This window comes from Siphateles boraxobius, unplaced genomic scaffold (assembly GCF_051911475.1).
Source record: "Siphateles boraxobius isolate OS27281-9 unplaced genomic scaffold, OSU_SipBor_1 13, whole genome shotgun sequence".
NCBI classification, from domain to species: domain Eukaryota; kingdom Metazoa; phylum Chordata; class Actinopteri; order Cypriniformes; family Leuciscidae; genus Siphateles; species Siphateles boraxobius.
The window spans coordinates 10473354-10491194 of NW_027508733.1; the positions used below are offsets into that span (position 1 = coordinate 10473354).

The 17841-nt window shown below is 42.6% G+C and overlaps 1 protein-coding gene across 2 annotated transcripts; it reads right to left on the reverse strand.

Moving 5' to 3' along the window:
- Positions 1–2934: 2934 nt before the first annotated feature.
- Positions 2935–10689, reverse strand: LOC143735294 (uncharacterized). 2 transcript variants are annotated; one of them, XR_013203080.1, is made up of 6 exons: positions 10378–10664; positions 9804–10139; positions 8419–8730; positions 8147–8239; positions 7232–7300; positions 2935–3287 (listed from the first exon to the last, which is right to left on the reverse strand). XR_013203080.1 is itself a non-coding variant. In XM_077225427.1 (5 exons), coding segments are annotated over exons 1-5 (795 nt in total). In that variant the 5' UTR covers positions 10430–10689; the 3' UTR covers positions 5234–7298. The 2 variants fall into 2 exon arrangements, 1 of the variants encoding a protein (XP_077081542.1); XM_077225427.1 differs by lacking the exon at positions 2935–3287 and having other exon boundaries at positions 5234–7300; positions 10378–10689.
- Positions 10690–17841: the final 7152 nt, after the last annotated feature.

Below are 17841 nucleotides of genomic sequence, written 5' to 3' on the forward strand. Positions count from 1 at the left end.
AAATATATGTGTGTACGTGCTTGTGCGTGACGTTTCAGGAACATATGGGACAGGACCTCTGACCTTAGGGACGGTCAGTTTTGGCCAGTTTATTTTAGTACCAGTTTGTGTCTTTAAGTAGAAACTGAACAGCAGTGAGGACCTTATCTGGGTGGGTGAAAGGTACAGCGGGTGAGGAGAACCTTGAAAAGAGTATAAAGGCTGTCTCATATCTTCCTGTTGTGTGTCACTCTCTTGCACAGCGTAACTTCTGTACTAGACTGAATCTATTCTTGCAAGAATAAATACTTCTCTTTTTATTCATTTGACTCTGAGTGTCTCTTACGCAGTGATGATGTTTAACAGGATTTTTGCCACAACACGTTAAAAAAAGTTTATTTTATAAAGTATAAAGGGTTGTATTGAACGAAATTTGGACGTACTATATCTGCCATGTTGTCACTGTCACATGATCTACCAGCATCAGTTGCGTCACTTCACTGTCAGTAAGTGTGTTGGACATCAGCTGGATGTAACCGATCGGCAAGAGTTTCCGCATAAAGGCGGGAGGAGCTGAAAACAGAGAGACGTGAAGTCGGACACTTTCTGCTTCAGTTCTTACCGTAGTAGTGCTCGCGCTGTGTTTGCATACTTTATCACAGCTGAAGTTTATATCTATTTATATCCCCTCCCCGTAGGAATGAACACGTTACAATATTCCTCATTTAAATAATTCCCGCCTAAGGCATAAACAAAATAAAGGGGCAGGGCCTGGTTGACTTGCATTAGTATTGGCTCCATCTGAAATCGCATATTTCCCTGCTGTAGTCGAAAAACAGTATGTGACAGAAGTATGTCTGAATTTTCATATAAAAGAGTAGGAAAAAAGTACCTGTATGACATACTACTTCCGGCGAGATTCTGAAGCGTGCATTTGATGGACACTTTAATAAACCATGAGGCCAGGGGGGCAAATGTAATACATCCAAATTACAGTCATACTACACACATGCATTCAAAATAAGTACCTACTCAAGAGAGTGATTTCGGATGCAGCCAGTGTGTTGAAACTCGCAGTTATGGAAAGGGTCTGGACATTTCCCAAACACACTGGAAGCGCTTGACCAATCACAACACACTGGTCCAGCCAACCGATTCAGAGCACATTGTGCTTTTTCAGAAGGAGGGGCTTCATAGAGACAGGAACTAAACAGAGTATTACTGACAGACTGTTTCGCTCTGTAAAGTTCATTATTTTCCCCAGCTCGCAGCTCTAGCTGCAACACTGACAAATATGGGGGACATTTTTTTTATTTTTTTTAATGTTCAAGCTTGAAAATCTGTTATAGTAGAGCCCAGAAACAAAACCAAGATTTGTAAAAGGGAATAATATGGCCTCTTTAAATGTAATGACTTAAATCCAGATAAATGACTGACTGAATTTGATGAGGAAATATTTGAAGCACAAATCCTGGCTGCGGATGAGAAGGAGTAGCTGGTGATGTTGCCCTGATCATATTTAAAATATGATCAGTGTGTTTCTTTTTTTGTTTTTCTGGAGTGTTTTCTTGAGTGTCAGCTTGAGTGTTTTCATCGGATATGGTCTTTAGATCAGACTTTTCAGTGAACCGTTGAATAAAATGTTTCACATGTTTGTTTTGTTCTGTGTGTGCTGGTGGAGACTGATCGGTAAGTTACAAAAGCATTTTATAATATATTTACGGCTTCATTTCTTTCTGTATCAGGGTAATAAAGCTGCTAGAGGTCAAATTATCACTTTCATCAGCGGAGGTCTCTGTTTTTGACCAAAATTTTTAATTGGAATTTCTGCACTTTCTATTGTGATTATAATTGTAAACCATTGATCTGCTTGCAAATCACAGGCGTCTTTTGTTATTATATCTTAATATCAAGAATTAAAGTGCAAATTCTCTCCATCATCATCAAATTGTTCATTGGTGTGTTGTCGTGGAAATAATTCTATTTGAAAAGTTAGGAGGAAGGAGACAAGTGGAAACCCTTGAAAAGTCAAAGTATCAAATGTTTTATTTCTTGCAAGAAGTAAAATTGAATTGGCATTTACATACAGACAGCATCTATATGAGAAGGGCGAAGGGCTGATCCCTTTCGCCAGGTTATATACCCCAACACATCCTGAGTGACTTGAGACTTGATGGTTAAGACTTGAGACTTGCTTGGACTTGACCATGTGTGACTTGTCCCCACCTCTGCTAATATTCCACCTCCAGAGGTAGAGAGAGACTGATGCTGAGATCACACACACTGATGCTGGACAATACACTCATTCCTGCATACCAGGAGAGAGTCACATCACTCACATTCAACACTGATGAACACTGTAATGGAAATTTTACATTTAGATGTGTTTTCTACTTTTAAATGTGTTCTTTTATCTTTTAGATGTGTGCAACTTTTATTAACATTGAGGATTTATGTACTCATAAGCATTTAAAGGAATATGTTCATATAAGCTAAGGAACATTATTAAAGATATAATCAAGCTGTTAGAAATGCATAATGCTGTTAAAATAAGCTTTCTGGAACAACATGTATGTGTGACAAAAACCCAAGTAGCAAAGAGACTATGTGTACTCCAAGTGACCTATTGGGTACTTCAAGTGTGAAATGTATGTGTGCAGCTTCTAATCAAGCCAGAGATAGGCAAAAGGTGTGAATTCGAACAGTAGTTAACAACAGGAAATCTTAACGAAGATGTCATTGTTCTGTCTAGACAAATTTATGTCCAACAAGAGATCTTGAACGAACACGTTTCCTTTTAAGGTTACAAAAACAATCTTCTGAAACAGATGCAGCCTACATAAATCAAGCAAGTCAAGTCAAGTCAAGGGTTCACCCTAAGCAAGTCAAGTCAAGTCCTGATAAGTTTCAAGTCAAGTAAAGTCAAGTCACAGTACTAAAATAAATAGAGGTACATTTTTTCGATACATATTTATTTTTGCACAGAAAAGATGAACTTGTATACATATTATGTATCTCATTCATTATACATTTGCTATATATGAATCATATGCATATATTAATATCTGAAAATAAAATAAAATTGTGTTGTTTACACAAAACATTTAGAGTCTAAGATGTATCGAGTCTAAGATGTATAATCCAATCTGTCTAATTCAATTTAATTGAAACTGTCTAAAATGTGTTGCATTTACAGAAAATAAGGGTGGTTGACTGGATATGTAGTAGTCTAGGGGACAATGAACTTCGACATGGATGGCTGCTGTAGATCGCTGCAGTGTATCTTGGATTTGAGATATTCATCATATCTGCGTGGATAAAAAAAACAATCAGGGAAAGCTGTAAACATTAACATTAACTGTAAACATTAAAACAAATTTATTTTCGTATGCACAAACATTCTTTAAATTTTTTAAAATACTGTAATTAAAGGCACAGACGCTGATTAGTGGTGCTGACGTCACAATAATTATTTTTTTTAAATGAATTTTATTGCTGTTTGTTTATTATAAGTTCAAGTCATTGTCGAGTCTTCCACTTCAAGTCAAGTCAAGTCTCAAGTAACTTGTTCTCAAGTCAAAGTCAAGTCATTTTCATACTTGATTAAAGTATGACACGAATACATGGAAAAGAGAACCACCAATGAAAAACAATGCATACATATGTGCTTCTTTCTGCCTGAAAGTATAGGCCTAAAAGTGTTTTTCTTTTTGTGTATAGTTTATAAATGAGGTGATATATATCCTACATGTAGGCTAGAAACGTTTGTTCTTTATACCAGCCAGCAAGTGGTCTATGCCTACTAATTAAAAAAATATTTTGTTTGAAAACATATATAAACATTTCTGACTGTTGGTTTGAGTATTCTAAAATCACCCATACAAAATCAGCTTTTTCACCATTAGGTTGTCTTCAGAGAGAAAGTAGGACACAGAGTTGTTCCTCATGTTGTGTTGAAGTGTGTGCTCGATCTGCAGCGTCTCTGCGGTTCATCATTATCTGAGCTGAGATGCAGCTTTAGCAGACGTTGCTTTCTTTGTAGACGTGATGACACAAGTGTGTCTGCTGTTGCTTTAGTGTGAAAGACAGTCATTCTCAGACTGAGACAAACTGCAGAACTTCAACTGTTTGATGATTTAACTGGTTAAAAAGTCATGAATGAGATATTTGATGTCATTTCCTCCTGCTGCTCTATGTTAGCATCTTAGTACAATGACGTCTGTAGGCTATTTGATTTCCATATTCAAAATAAAAAAGCAGCATGCAAGATCATCCTTTGGAATAAAAATGATAGAAAATAATGTTCAGCTCTACTAATCTATCTGTTTTTTTAAAAAGGTTTTATTAAGAGAATAACAAGGTTATTCAGATAGAAACCTGTTATTATTAGTCTGTTATTAATTTGTGTTTGTGTTTCCTTTCAGAAATCAAAAACGGAGTCTGTGTATGAAAATGTCCCCAAAAAACGATGATCTTTATCTACCGGAATAAAGTTGTCTCACACCTTATGGTTTTTTTCACATTTATCCCGTTTTCACTCTTTTTGTGTGTGTGTTATTGTGATGTCTGAAATTTTGTTATAATTTAGTGGTTCCCCAATAGCATATCATCCATAAACTCAACTAAAATAGTCTATTTTTACAGCAACATGGTGTCGGCCCAGATCCGGCCCACATGGATTCCACACCTTCCATTTTTCGTTGTATCAGAGTTTGTGTTTCCTTTCAGAAATCAAAAACGGAGTCTGTGTATGAAAATGTCCTCAAAAAACGATGATTTTTATCTACCGGAACTGATAAGAGTTCATACTGGACGCAGTCTCACACCTTTTGGTTTTGCTCACATTTATCCCGTTTTCACTCTCTTTTTTGTGTGTGTGTGTGTGTGTGTGTGTGTGTGTGTGTGTGTGTGTGTGTGTGTGTGTGTGTGTGTGTGTGTGTGTGTGTGTGTGTGTGTGTGTGTGTGTGTGTGTGTGTGTGTGTGTGTGTGTGTGTGTGTGTGTGTGTGTGTTATTGTGATGTCTGAAATTTTGTTAGAATTTAGTGAATAGCATATCATCTATAAACTCAACTAAAATGTTCTATTTTTACAGCAACATGGTGTCGGCCCAGATCCGGCCCACATCTGGAACACATGGATTCCACACATATCAGATGTGGGCCGGATCTGGGCCGACATATGTTTCTGTCTAAGTTATCATATAGAAATGTACATAACTTGTATTAGTAAATATTGATTTCACCCCTCACTGTGCTTCTTTGCCTGTCAATTACTCTTCTTGTTTTATTTTTTATTTTATAAAAAAAAAAAAGATATTAACTGCATTGCATATATGTATCATTGCATTTACAGTATCACACACACACACAAAAAAAGCCCTGCTGGATATTTTAGAAAATGTAACAAGCACATCATTGCTCTCTAGTGTCCGAAGCAGAAAATCACATCTCTATATCTCTAGAGATGCTGCTGTTCTGTCATATTTCCATCTTATAAAATCAGCTTTATGTGATGTTTACCATCCTCTCCGGTGATTTTTGTTTGTGATTTGGTTATTAGTCTTATGATATGAATAGAACTGATAAATGGTGGATTTTTTAGTAAAAGCAGCTAAAACAGTATCATAGCACTGAGATCAACGTGGCCTATCTGAGGCCTATCATAGTACTCTATGACACTGACGTGAATTACTATATATCAGTAAACATGCTTGCACAGCAGCAGTAACAGATATTGAACATAAAAAACAACAATATGTTGCAAATGAAAATACAATTGGCATTTTTATCCACAGTGTCTTCCGTTACAAGTTCAGGTTCTGAGATTGAGAGTTAGATCAAGGAAACAATGGTGATTTTTCATGGCTGAACCCTTGTAGGATTTTAACTGACTTTCTTTAACCACAAAGATACACACTTACAAACAAAAACACAAAGTGCTTCATAGACTTAAACATAAATAAAAAGATTCCAGCTGAAAACACCAGCTTAAATGTCACTGATTATCAGAGACAACAGCATGCTGGTGTTTTCATCAGGGATATTCCTCTAGTGTTGTCAATAAACAATAGTGAAGATTGTAACATTACCAGTATCAGCACAGACTCAGTTCAGTACCTGAGTGTTTGACTGACAGCCGACATGTGAAGAGATTGTCTTGCAGTGTGACATTACTTGGTCAAAATATCCATCTTGAATGATTCATGTTCAGTTATTCATGAAATGTCAATAAACCCCAACCCTCAAACATGAAAAACAAAGCACTCTATTGTATTGCTGCCATCACATTTCTTTGTTTCTTACTTTATAGCTAATTAACTGTTTGTATTCCTCAAATATAATAATAAAAACTACATTTTAATGCATTTTATAAATGACTTAAAAAATGAATTATAGCAAATTAGTTTGAATTTGAATTAGTTGAAATGAGGTGATATTTCAGTATTGTACCTAATAGTGTAATCTTGGTATTGTGGCTCTATTTTTCTCTGCGTGTGGTGAGTGTTTGCTGATCCTCTTCTCTCATTCATCTTCTCTGTTTGAAAGAATCTAAATAATAAACTAAATAAAAATGTGTGTAGACTAACTTTGATGATGGCTTGAGAAAGCATAGCAGGGAAGTTTGAAGTAGTTTTAACTTTGAAGGTTTAAATTTTAAAGGTTATATGTTTTGCTATATATGTTTAATAGTTTTATGTTTTAGTTGAGTAGTTCTACAACCTAGAATTTTGGATAGAAAATATTAGATATAATGGAAGCTTAAATGAGTTTATGGCTTATAAATGTTACATAGAATGACAGTTTAATTGAGTCTAAAGGGTTTCTGGCCGTTTAAATTAGAATTTTGACTGTTTGAGTTTGAACAGTGGTTTAACTGAACATTCAGTCAATGCAAGTCTATGGGATTTATTTAAAGGTTTGATTGTAATTTTTAGGAAAACCGTAACTCTGATCAGTTAGAAAAGTAGGAGAGTTTGGTGGATGTAACTTGAAAACTGAGAAACTTTTAGTGAAGAAGAAAATGAAGAAGAAGAAGATGAAGAAGAAGAAGAAGAAGAAGAAGAAGAAGAAGAAGAAGAAGAAGAAGAAGAAGAAGATGAAGATGAAGAAGAAGATGAAGAAGAAGAAGAAGAAGAAGAAGAAGAAGAAGAAGAAGAAGAAGAAGAAGAAGAAGAAGAAGAAGAAGAAGAAGAAGGAAAGCTTAAAGAGTAGATCAGAATGTTGGATTTCTCAAGTAAACATAATAATGTTACTGTAGTGTCTCAATGGCAGCCTCAGTCAGACTGATCAGGGGAATTCACATCCGTCCTCTGCAAGACATCCTGTAATAAAACAGATTCACAGAAGGTAAAAGAAAGGAATGGGACTGATGATTCTTTGACACAAACACAAAAAATACTAAAGACTTGAAATTCTGTTGTTGTTGGTTTTTTCTTTCTGATATTTGAGTAATGCATGGTGGCTTTCTTTTACAAAATAATAAACATGTCTTAACCTTCATCCTTCCCTCGCAAATTGTTACAAAAGTTTCAGAACTCAAACATTCCTCCGCACAGCAAAAATATCTTTTGTTGAAACCATCTTCTTAAACAGCACATCTAAAATGCTTGAATATCATACTGGCGAATATTAATAATACAGTACTGGTGCTCTTACCTGCTCTCTTAATAAAGCTGCGCTTTTTGTTTTCATATTTTTTGTCATTTAGTTTATTTGGGAGTTTACTTGTAAGAAACATTTATATTACACCCTGATCCTAGACTAGAGTTGTAACCGCCTATATGGTAAATAAATATAATTATAATAATTTAATGATAGCAATACATTTTTTTTTAAATTTTATAATAACATAAAATGTATCTTTATTCATCTTTATCGTATAGTAAAACAGTATGGGAGTCTTGAAGTGTCATTTATTACTGGTGTTTTTATGCAATGATTTCTGAGTCTACATAAAACTCCGTGTTGCAAACTCACAGATCTGAATCAGTTTTTCTACAGGCAGATTCAGTGCTCATATATCTGACCCGATAAGTGGGATTCGCCCTGTTGCCTGCACACAGTATTTTGGTTAATAAGAATAAAAAATTTAACTTTTAAAGATGAACATTTTCAAACAATAAATATCATATTTTCATCTTGTTACATCAACTGTATGTAATACTCACATATGTAAATCACAGCAGCAGCAAGCAGCAGAACACCAAGAACACCAAGAACACCAAGAACACCAAGAACAACAGCAACAGCATTTATTCCTGCTACAACAGACAGACAGTCATTATTACTTACAGAGTGACTGATACAAACAACTTTACCAAAATATATGTCTGTTACTTTGGTCATCATTTGTATCACATTATAATTATATTATGAGTCCAAGTCACTATTTCAATGAAAACATTTACTGGGTTGATTTGAGTGACTTCATGATACTCACCAGTGACAGTAACACTGAAGATCTTTATGATGCTGAATCTGATGTTGCTGATCTGTAGTTCATAGAGTCCAGTGTCTGTGTTTCTAGTGTTTGTGATGGTCAGAGATCCAGTCTGATTCACTTTCAGTCTGTCTCTGAATCTCTCTTTACACTGTTCATCTGTACAGATCTTACTCTGATCTCCAGTGATTTCAGCGATGAGAATGTCATTAAAATACCACATAATCGAATTATTTGTTTTTTCTATTTCACCAGGATCTAAAGTGACAGATTCTCCCTCCTTCACTGACTTTCTCTTCATTTTATCTCGTTCTGAAGCAGGAACACATGAAACACAAACCAATCACTGATTGTAGGATCTTTTTAAATTAACTAACTACACAACATCAAGAACTGTGGATATAAAAATGTATTCCCCATGCTTATCTTAACGTTCAGCCTATTTCCAATTTGTTGACCTTTAGTGCTTATAAAACACAATTTGCATAGTTGTTTTTACATCAAATCCTCTGCAGTTTGGATTCCTAGTGAACTAAAAAAAAAATGCATAGTAAAATGCAAACACATAGTATGAAATAACAGATGCATTTAAATGGAACTGGGGAGTGGGGGTAATGCTGTTCATTTAAATTAAGTATACACAGGCTTTACAATGGCACGAGCAAGTGATTTGAGTGCTTGAAAACAAAATTTCACTATAGATGATTACTAGACAATGCGTTTTTCTATGCTCATGGCCAAGGAATATACTTTGAGAGGTCTGCGCACTCAACTGTGTGTGAGACTGAAGTGTATGTCTATACAGTATATACTGTATGCCTACTGTATTTTATGACGTAACGCAAGGGTTAGGCCACGCCCACGATACGTGGAAAACAGTCTACATGTTCTCGGTTTTATCAATTTATCAACTAACCATTAAGAAACATCTTCATTTAGATGCATTCTCAGAGGTTCTCCTTCATTAGTGTCCGACTCCACCTCTGACATATATCAGTGTTATTCTCACTGTCATTCATTTTTGTTTTCCTGTTTTGTTGTTGCTAGAATCCGAGGCATGAGCTGTTAAGACACAGCCCTCTTCTGGAAAGGGGGGAGCAGCAGCTCATTTGCATTTAAAGATACAGACACCCAAAAAGAGGCATTTAGGGCGTGGTATAATATATTTGTGGGGTATTTTGAGCTGATACTTCCCAGACACATTCTGAAGACACCTGACACTTATATTACATCTTGTAAAGAATGGCATAATAGGTCCCCTTTAACAGTTACGGTGAATTAATGTACACATTAAAAAAAAATCTCTAAAATGTCACTGCAAAAATATTATTAGACACATTATTGATGCAAATTAAATTTACAGTTCATGTTTTTGAACGACTCACCACGAACAGAAATGTGGAATTTCTTCATGATGCTGGTCCTGCTGCTGATGATGTTTAGTTCATAAAGTCCAGAGTCTGTGTTTGTGATGTTTGTGATGGTCAGAGATGCAGTCTGATGATCCAGCTTCAGTCTGTCTCTGAATCTCTCATTTCCTTTATTACACTGATCAACTGTACAGATCTTACTGAGATCTCCAGTGATTTGAGCTATACGGATGCCATTGAAATACCACATTATGTTTTCTTGTTGGCTTGTTTTAACATTAGTATTTAGAGTGACTGAATCTCCCTCCATCACTGACACTGACTCTGTATCAGTACCAACACCTAAAACACCTGAAGAAGAAATTAACAGTTATGAGCCAAACAACAACACAAAAAAATCACGTTCATTGTTCTTTTTTATAGTTGACCAGAAAAGAGATTGCAACAAATAATTGTCTTAGAATGGTACCTAGCAAAATACATACACACCTATTAAACTAATTTCCTTCAAATATTAAATAAACTGCTTCACGTTCGTTCAGCGTTGTCCTAAAGAGACAAGAGAAATGATAACTTACAAATATCTTACCGTACAAAAGTAAATAAATGCGCAATGAGCGTATATTTGAGACATTCTGCATTTTCACAATGTTTGCCTAAAATGACAGCAGATTCGGTGACGTAAAAGTGCTGTTTCACCAGTGAAACTGAAAGTAATCTGTGATGCGTCCAATGTTCTTTAAACTGTTCAAAACAAAAGTCTTTTTCAGCTTCTGTTTGTAGTGATGGGTGGTCAGGCTCGTATGAGATGAGGAGAAGAGAAGAGAGGAGAGGAGAGAAAAAAGTGCAGCCAAGACGGACAGGCAGATCTCTCTCGTAGAAGTCGTCACTCGCGTGATTCACGCACATGCGCTGTGTTGCTGCTTGCTGGACATAACTGGATTTAGGTTTTTATGTGAAAATAAATATGATGAACAAGACATTCAAAGCATTTGCTATTTTATTCCATTCGAAATAAGTTCCATTATTTTTACTTTAATACAGGCATTTTTTTTATTTTTATTTTTTATTTAGAAATATGACTACATATGAAAAAGACATAGCACTGTCATACAATTTGGGAATATTCACACATAATTTATACAGATAAAAAAAATATATCAGAGTTTTAAAATCAAACATTTTAAAAGAGATCAATACATCACGGTTGTTTAAACCAATGAGCATTAAGCTGTGTCGTCAGTAAGTGTTTCCCATTGTGCTTTTGATCAGCGCAGTCGTGGAGAGAAATTGCTTCCGACTGCAGAATCCGACATGTCCGCCTCGCCGTCGCCAGAGTTTTTTTAATATACGAGGAAGCATTAATTTGCGAATTGACAAAGCCACAATTGAAGGCAAGGTTGCAATGTTAGCATTAAAAAAGAAAAGAAAAAGAAAGCGCAACGCCTCCTAAAGTTGTGAATTCGTGTATCATTCGTTCAGTCGTTTTTTTTATTTAATACTGAAAGTAGAAACTTTTTCGTTTTTTCCCCCTTCTTTTTTCCCCCCCAAAAAAACGAAAACGTCTACGGTTACGTATGTAACCCTCGTTCCCTGAGTAGGGAACGGAGACGTTATGTCGGATGACGACGAATGGGGTTTCGCTTAGAAAGCCTATCAACTTCGAGTATTACAAAACGAGCCAATGGCAAAGAAATGCCATGGGTCTGCGGAATTTGCATGGCGTAACTCCGCCCCACCTCGTGGGTATAAAAGGAGGAAGCCGGCAGCAAGCAGATATGTTTCTTCGCTGAGGAGCCAAGACTGAGCTCAGGCGATCCCCGCGGTACAGCGGAAAGTGGCAGGCAGACGTAACGTCTCCGTTCCCTACTCAGGGAACGAGGGTTACATACGTAACCGTAGACGTTCCCTTTCGTTGTCACTCCGAGTTACGTCGGATGACGACGAATGGGGTTACCAGTCTAATCACGCCACCTTCTCAGCTGTCTTCCAGTGCCCTGCGTAAATCGAGATCCCTGTCAGCCTGGACAAAGGACTCCATATAACACAGGAATACCAAGGTACACTGGGAAGCATATCCCAAGCTTAGGGGAAGTATGCAATTAATGCCAGCCCGGAGGGGGGGGGACTTAGAGAATACACATATGACCCGAAGGAAGCATATGGAAAACACTGGGGTGTCCAGCCGCAGGTGGAATATTTCAACCCCAGGGGTGGCAAGGTGGCTTGCCAAGGGAAAGACACACGCTCAGAGAGGCTTACAGTGGAAATACACATGTGGGGGTCGCTCAGAGGAGGGACCATGCACACGGGAGGCACCTAGCCGACGCACAGGCAATAGACACTGGCGCCGTCGTCAGGAGTGCTGGAGGAGCTCAGGGCTTTCGGAGAAGCTCACCTGAGGAAAGTATCGCACGTATCCAGTCCGTGGAGTGGAATGGCGAGCAAGCGAAGACACCTGAGCGGGTCCGGTACTAGCTGGTTGAAGCGAGTACACGAGAGGACACAGGCTCCACTCGGAGATTATAGAATCTGGCGAATGTGTTAGGTGCCGCCCAGCCTGCAGCTCTGCAGATGTCTGTTAGCGAGGCGCCATGCGCTAGAGCCCAAGAGGACGCCACACTCCGGGTGGAGTGGGCAGTCACACCAAGGGGGCACGGTCGACCTTGCTGCTGGTAAGCCAAAGCAATGGTGTCCACTATCCAGTGAGACAACCTTTGCTTGGAGAGAGCCTTTCCCTTCAGCTTCCCACCATAACAGACAAAGAGCTGGTCTGAGGTCCTGAAACACTGCGTTCTGTCTACATAGGCGCGGAGAGCGCGTACTGGACAGAGCAGTGCCAAGGCTGGGTCTGCCTCCTCCGAGGGCAGCGCTTGCAGGTTCACCACCTGGTCCCGAAAGGGAGTGGTAGGAACCTTGGGCACATATCCAGGCCGGGGTCTCAGGATCACGTGAGAGGAAGCCGGCCCAAATTCCAGGCACGCTTCGTCAACGGAGAATGCGTGCAGGTCCCCAACCCTCTTGATGGAGGCCAGTGCAACCAGGAGCGCTGTCTTCATAGACAGGAACTTAAGCTCGACTGATTGCAGGGGCTCAAAGGGAGCACTCTTCAGGGCAGTTAGAACCACTGAGAGGTCCCAAGAGGGAACGAGAGGAGGACGAGGAGGATTTAGTCTCCTCGCTCCTCTCAGGAACCTGATGATCAGGTCGTGCTTCCCCACCGACTTACCTTCGATGAGGTCATGATGTGCGGCAATGGCGGCAACATAGACCTTCAGGGTGGAGGGAGACAGCCTTCGCTCCAGCCCCTGTTGAAGGAAGGAAAGCAAAACACTGATCGAGCATCTCCGGGGGTCTTCTCCGTGAGAAGAGCACCAGTTGACGAAGAGGTTCCACTTCAACGCATAGACGTGTCTCGTGGACGACGCTCTAGCGGAAGTGATGGTAGCCACCACCGCTGGTGGTAGGGTACTCAAACCTGCCTCGTCCCATCCAGGAGCCACACGTGGAGGTTCCAAAGATCGGGACGAGGGTGCCATAGGGTGCCCCGTCCCTGAGAAAGAAGGTTCTTCCTCAGAGGGATCGGCCAGGGAGGTGCTGTCGCGAGGAGTACTAGTTCGGGGAACCAGGTCCGGTTGGGCCAGTAAGGGGCAACCAGAATGACCTGCTCCTCGTCCTCCCTGACCTTGCGCAAAGTGTGCGCAAGAAGGCTCACTGGGGGAAACGCATACTTGCGGCCCTGCGGCCAGCTGTGCACCAGAGCATCCGTGCCTAGCGTGCCCTCGGTCAGGGAATAGAACTGGGCGCAATGGGTCGAGTCGTGAGAGGCAAACAGATCTATCTGCGCGTCCCCGAACTGGTCCCAAATCAGCTGAACCGACTGGGGATGGAGTCGCCATTCTCCAGGGAGGGGCTGAAGCCGTGAGAGCTCGTCGGCTGCACAGTTCAGCGCTCCGGGAATGAAGATGGCTCGAAGCGACCTCAGATGCTTCTGACTCCATAGGATCAGCCAGTCGTCGATATAACTCAGGATGCGTACCCCTTGCTCTCGAAGGGGAACAAGGGCCGCCTCGACGACCTTCGTGAAGATGCGAGGAGACAGGGCTAGCCCGAAAGGGAGAACCGCGTACTGGTATGCCTGCCCCTCGAAAGCAAACCGGAGGAACGGTCTGTGTCGAGGAAGAATGGAGACATGAAAGTAGGCGTCCTTCAGGTCGATCGCTGCAAACCAATCCTGGGGCCGTATGCATTCGAAAACGCGTTTGGCGGTGAGCATCTTGAACGGCATCCGGTGAAGGGAGCGGTTCAGCACGCGCAAGTCAAGGATTGGCCGTAACCCACCGGTTTTCTTGGGGACAATGAAGTAGGGGCTGTAGAAGCCGGACCTCATCTCGGCTGGAGGGACAGTCTCGATTGCACCCTTCGCCAGCAGGGTGGCAATCTCTGCTCTCATGATAGGGGCATTGCCACCGACCAAAGTGGAGCGGACTCCCCTGAAGCGGGGAGGAGACCGTGCGAACTGAATCGCATAACCGAGCCTGACGGTACGCGCGATCCAGTAGGACAGACGGGGAAGCTCTAGCCAGGCTCCCAGGAACTGAACCAACGGGATCATGCGAGCCACAGGCGTCCCCCCGGAGGGGCAGCGAGGCGGAGTAACTGGCCCAGATGTGGACGGCATAGCGGCCCGGAGAGGGGGCACAGTTAGCAACCGCACCCTGGCAGAGGGGGCCAGGGGAGGACCAGGCTGGTCGTCCCGCGGGGGCCTGCTCTGCCAGGGGTCTGGCGACAGAGGGGGACAGGGGCGAAGCGGTCCGTGGACGGCACGCCGTGTCAACCGCCTCTGGGACAGAGGGGGGCGAGGAGAGCACGGCTTGTGGGCGGCGCTCTGTGTCGCCCGAGAACTCTGTGAGCTCAGGGAAGAGGGGATTGTTTCTGTCTTTAACCACATTAGGGTGCTGCCCACCCGTGGGTGAGCAGCGGGGAGTGGAGAACAAAAGATTCTCCCCCGGCCCTCCACCGGGGGAAGGAGTGGTCCTGCTACCACCTCCTGAGAAACAATCATCATCCCTGAGCAGCCCGTCTCAGGAGCGCCGCTTGGCCCGGCGTTTAGCGGGGGGCGGGGCAGGAGAGGGCTGTGGCGCCTTCTTACGGCTTCCTCCGCGACCGGCCCTGGGTGGAGGCTGCTGCGTGGTCCGGGCGGGAGGGGCGGGAGCCGCAGAAGGGCGCCCTCGGCGGGAAACAGGTCGAGGCGTCTGCCCGGCCGGCAAGGTGGAGGCAGCAGCGGGCCGGCGGGGCAGAATGTGTTTGATGGCCTCGGTCTGTTTCTGGGCAGTTGAAAACTGTTGGGCAAAGTCTTCAACTGCACCGCCGAAGAGGCCGGCCTGGGACAAGGGGGCGTTAAGCAGACGGGTCCGCTCAGCGTCCCGCATGTCAGCCAGGTTCAGCCACAGATGTCGCTCCTGGACCACAGCTGTGGACATCACCAAACCCAGGGAGCGCGCGGTAACCTTCGTCGCCCGGAGAGCAAGGTCGGTCGCGGCGCGCAGCTCATCAAAGAGCCCTGGGTTTGTCCTACCCTCGTGCATGTCTCTGAGCATCTGGGCCTGGTAGACCTGCAGAGTGGCCATAGCATGCAGTGAAGCAGCCGCCTGTCCCGCCGCTCTGTAAGACTTCGCCACCAGGGTCGACGAAAATCTACAGGCTTTGGATGGGTGCTTAGGCTCGCCCCGAGAAGAAGCACTCTGAGGACATAGTTGCATGGCAACAGAGCGTTCAACCGGGGGAAGCCCAGTGTACCCACGGGCAGCTGCCTCATCGAGGGGAGGAAAGGCGGATGAGACCAGCGAGCGGTCCCGAGAAGACAGGGGGGTCTTCCAGGACTTCGAGATCTCATCATGCACATCCGGGAAGAAAGGTATTGGGGTTTGCCGAGGACGAGGGTCGGCGGCCTTACCCAAAAACCAATCGTCCAGCCGCGAGCGCTCAGGACAGGGTGGAGGCCTCCACTCAAGTCCGATGCTCGCGGCTGCCCGGGAAAGCATGGCCGTCATCTCCGGATCAGACTCGAGCACAGCCGTATGCACACCGGAAGGTGGCAGCTGTGACGAGCCCTCACTTCCAGAAGAGTCAAACCCGCCAAGTGATGCTGCAACAGACATGGCATCTTCCTCTGTAGCTTCAACTGAAGCACGCGGGCCACCAGAGGGTAGACCCGCGGGAATCAGCAGTTCACTAGCGGGCACCGTCATTGAAGAGGGGGGCTGGGGTCGCGGACACATAGTCGGCGCCTTGTTCCAGACCGTAACCCTCAGATCACCCTGGCCACCAGCCGCAGGACGGGGGGTGGATGAGGGGACTCTCACTCTAGCGAGTTCACCGAGTCTCGAACGTAATGACGCGATGGTCATGTTCCCACAGAGAGAACATGAGTCATCCACGAGCGCTGCTCTAGCATGATCAATGCCCAAACATACTATGCAACGCTCGTGCCCATCAGAGTCCGATACCAATCTGCCGCAACCAGAAGTACACGGGCGAGACATCTTTAAAAAGACGTGCCACGTGTAAGCTCTTTTAGTGAGAGAAAACTCAAGTGTTGAAGCACCCGGGGAGAAACGCACCGACTGGCAGACCACTGCAACAGATCAGCAGGAAGCACGCTCTCGCCGTAGATCGCCGTCACACCAACACTCGAGGTACTCGTTTGTAAAGCTGACAATTCAGAGATGGCTTGTGGAGAGAAGAATACACTTGGCTCCGAAGCCAAAACATATCTGCTTGCTGCCGGCTTCCTCCTTTTATACCCACGAGGTGGGGCGGAGTTACGCCATGCAAATTCCGCAGACCCATGGCATTTCTTTGCCATTGGCTCGTTTTGTAATACTCGAAGTTGATAGGCTTTCTAAGCGAAACCCCATTCGTCGTCATCCGACGTAACTCGGAGTGACAACGAAAGGGAACCAAGAATTCAGCTTGATTTTCCGTTTTTCGTTCTGAGGTAGAAAAATGAATAAACAGCTTGAATATTCGATTTCTACATGTGGGCGGGAATGAAATGCCTCTTTCCTCTGATTTGTCACAGCCGAAGATCAAACTGTTCCGTCATCAGTTCTTCCTCAGTTCCGCACAGCAGAATAAGAGTCCGTGCGGATTCTTTACGCGTTGCATATACATTTCATATTTTTCTCATCAAACAACCAGACTAACGAATGGCTCGACACAACTCGTACCGGGGAAGAGCCTAGAGAGGGCTGTAGGCCTTGTGTTTTATTCAAATAAAATAATAGCCTATAATTTATGCTTGTGCGCGGCGCACTGGGTCATGTTGAGAGGGAAACGCGCGCGCCTCACATCATTGTAAAAAACGCTTTTTATTATTAGCCTATTCAGAAATGGTGTAAAAGACTGGTAAATAAAATACAACATTAACATTATAAACACTATTTATAACATATAGGCAATGCATATTTTACTTCCCTTTACTGTAGCCTATTTAAAATCCTTAAATTAAAGCTATTCAGAAAACAAAAAGAATGAAAAATAAGTAACGTTAGCCACATATAATAAAAATTGCATTATAAAAATATACAAAAATAGCCTAGTGTCCCCTTTATTACAAACAACATTTAACCTATCTGCCAAGCCTAAACGAATTTATTTTAATTGAAACTGAAAGCGACGTTGGTTTCGCCCATCTCTCTTTCGGTCCAACGTTTCCATATTTGCAATGTAACGTTTGGAAATTGGATGCTAAAATTTCTAGCGGCGGTATTAATGTACAGAAGGTTTCCTACTTTAGTCAAGTCCCTTATAAATCAGCATCTTCACAGTAAGCGAAATTAGTTTGGAATAACAGCAAGTAGGTGGTGACTGACAGCACAACCTTTAATATTGTATACAACAGACAATTAAATTAAGCAGAATAACTTTTCATATGTTTGGTTGACTGTGTTTTATTTTAATAATGAACAGGCTGCGATGTCAAGCTAGCAATGGCAGAAGTGAACGGATAGTATGTTGTGTGAGCGCGCGATGCGGCGCCATTACGTGG

Coding starts and splice junctions, on each gene's coding strand:
- LOC143735294 (XM_077225427.1), bottom strand. CDS start 10,429: ATGCAGAATGTCTCAAATATACGCTCATTGCGCATTTATTTACTTTTG. Junction 10,140..10,377: donor CATTTATTTACTTTTGTACG/GTAAGATATTTG, acceptor TTTCTTCTTCAG/GTGTTTTAGGTGTTGGTACT. Junction 8,240..8,418: donor CTTCAGTGTTACTGTCACTG/GTGAGTATCATG, acceptor TGTCTGTTGTAG/CAGGAATAAATGCTGTTGCT.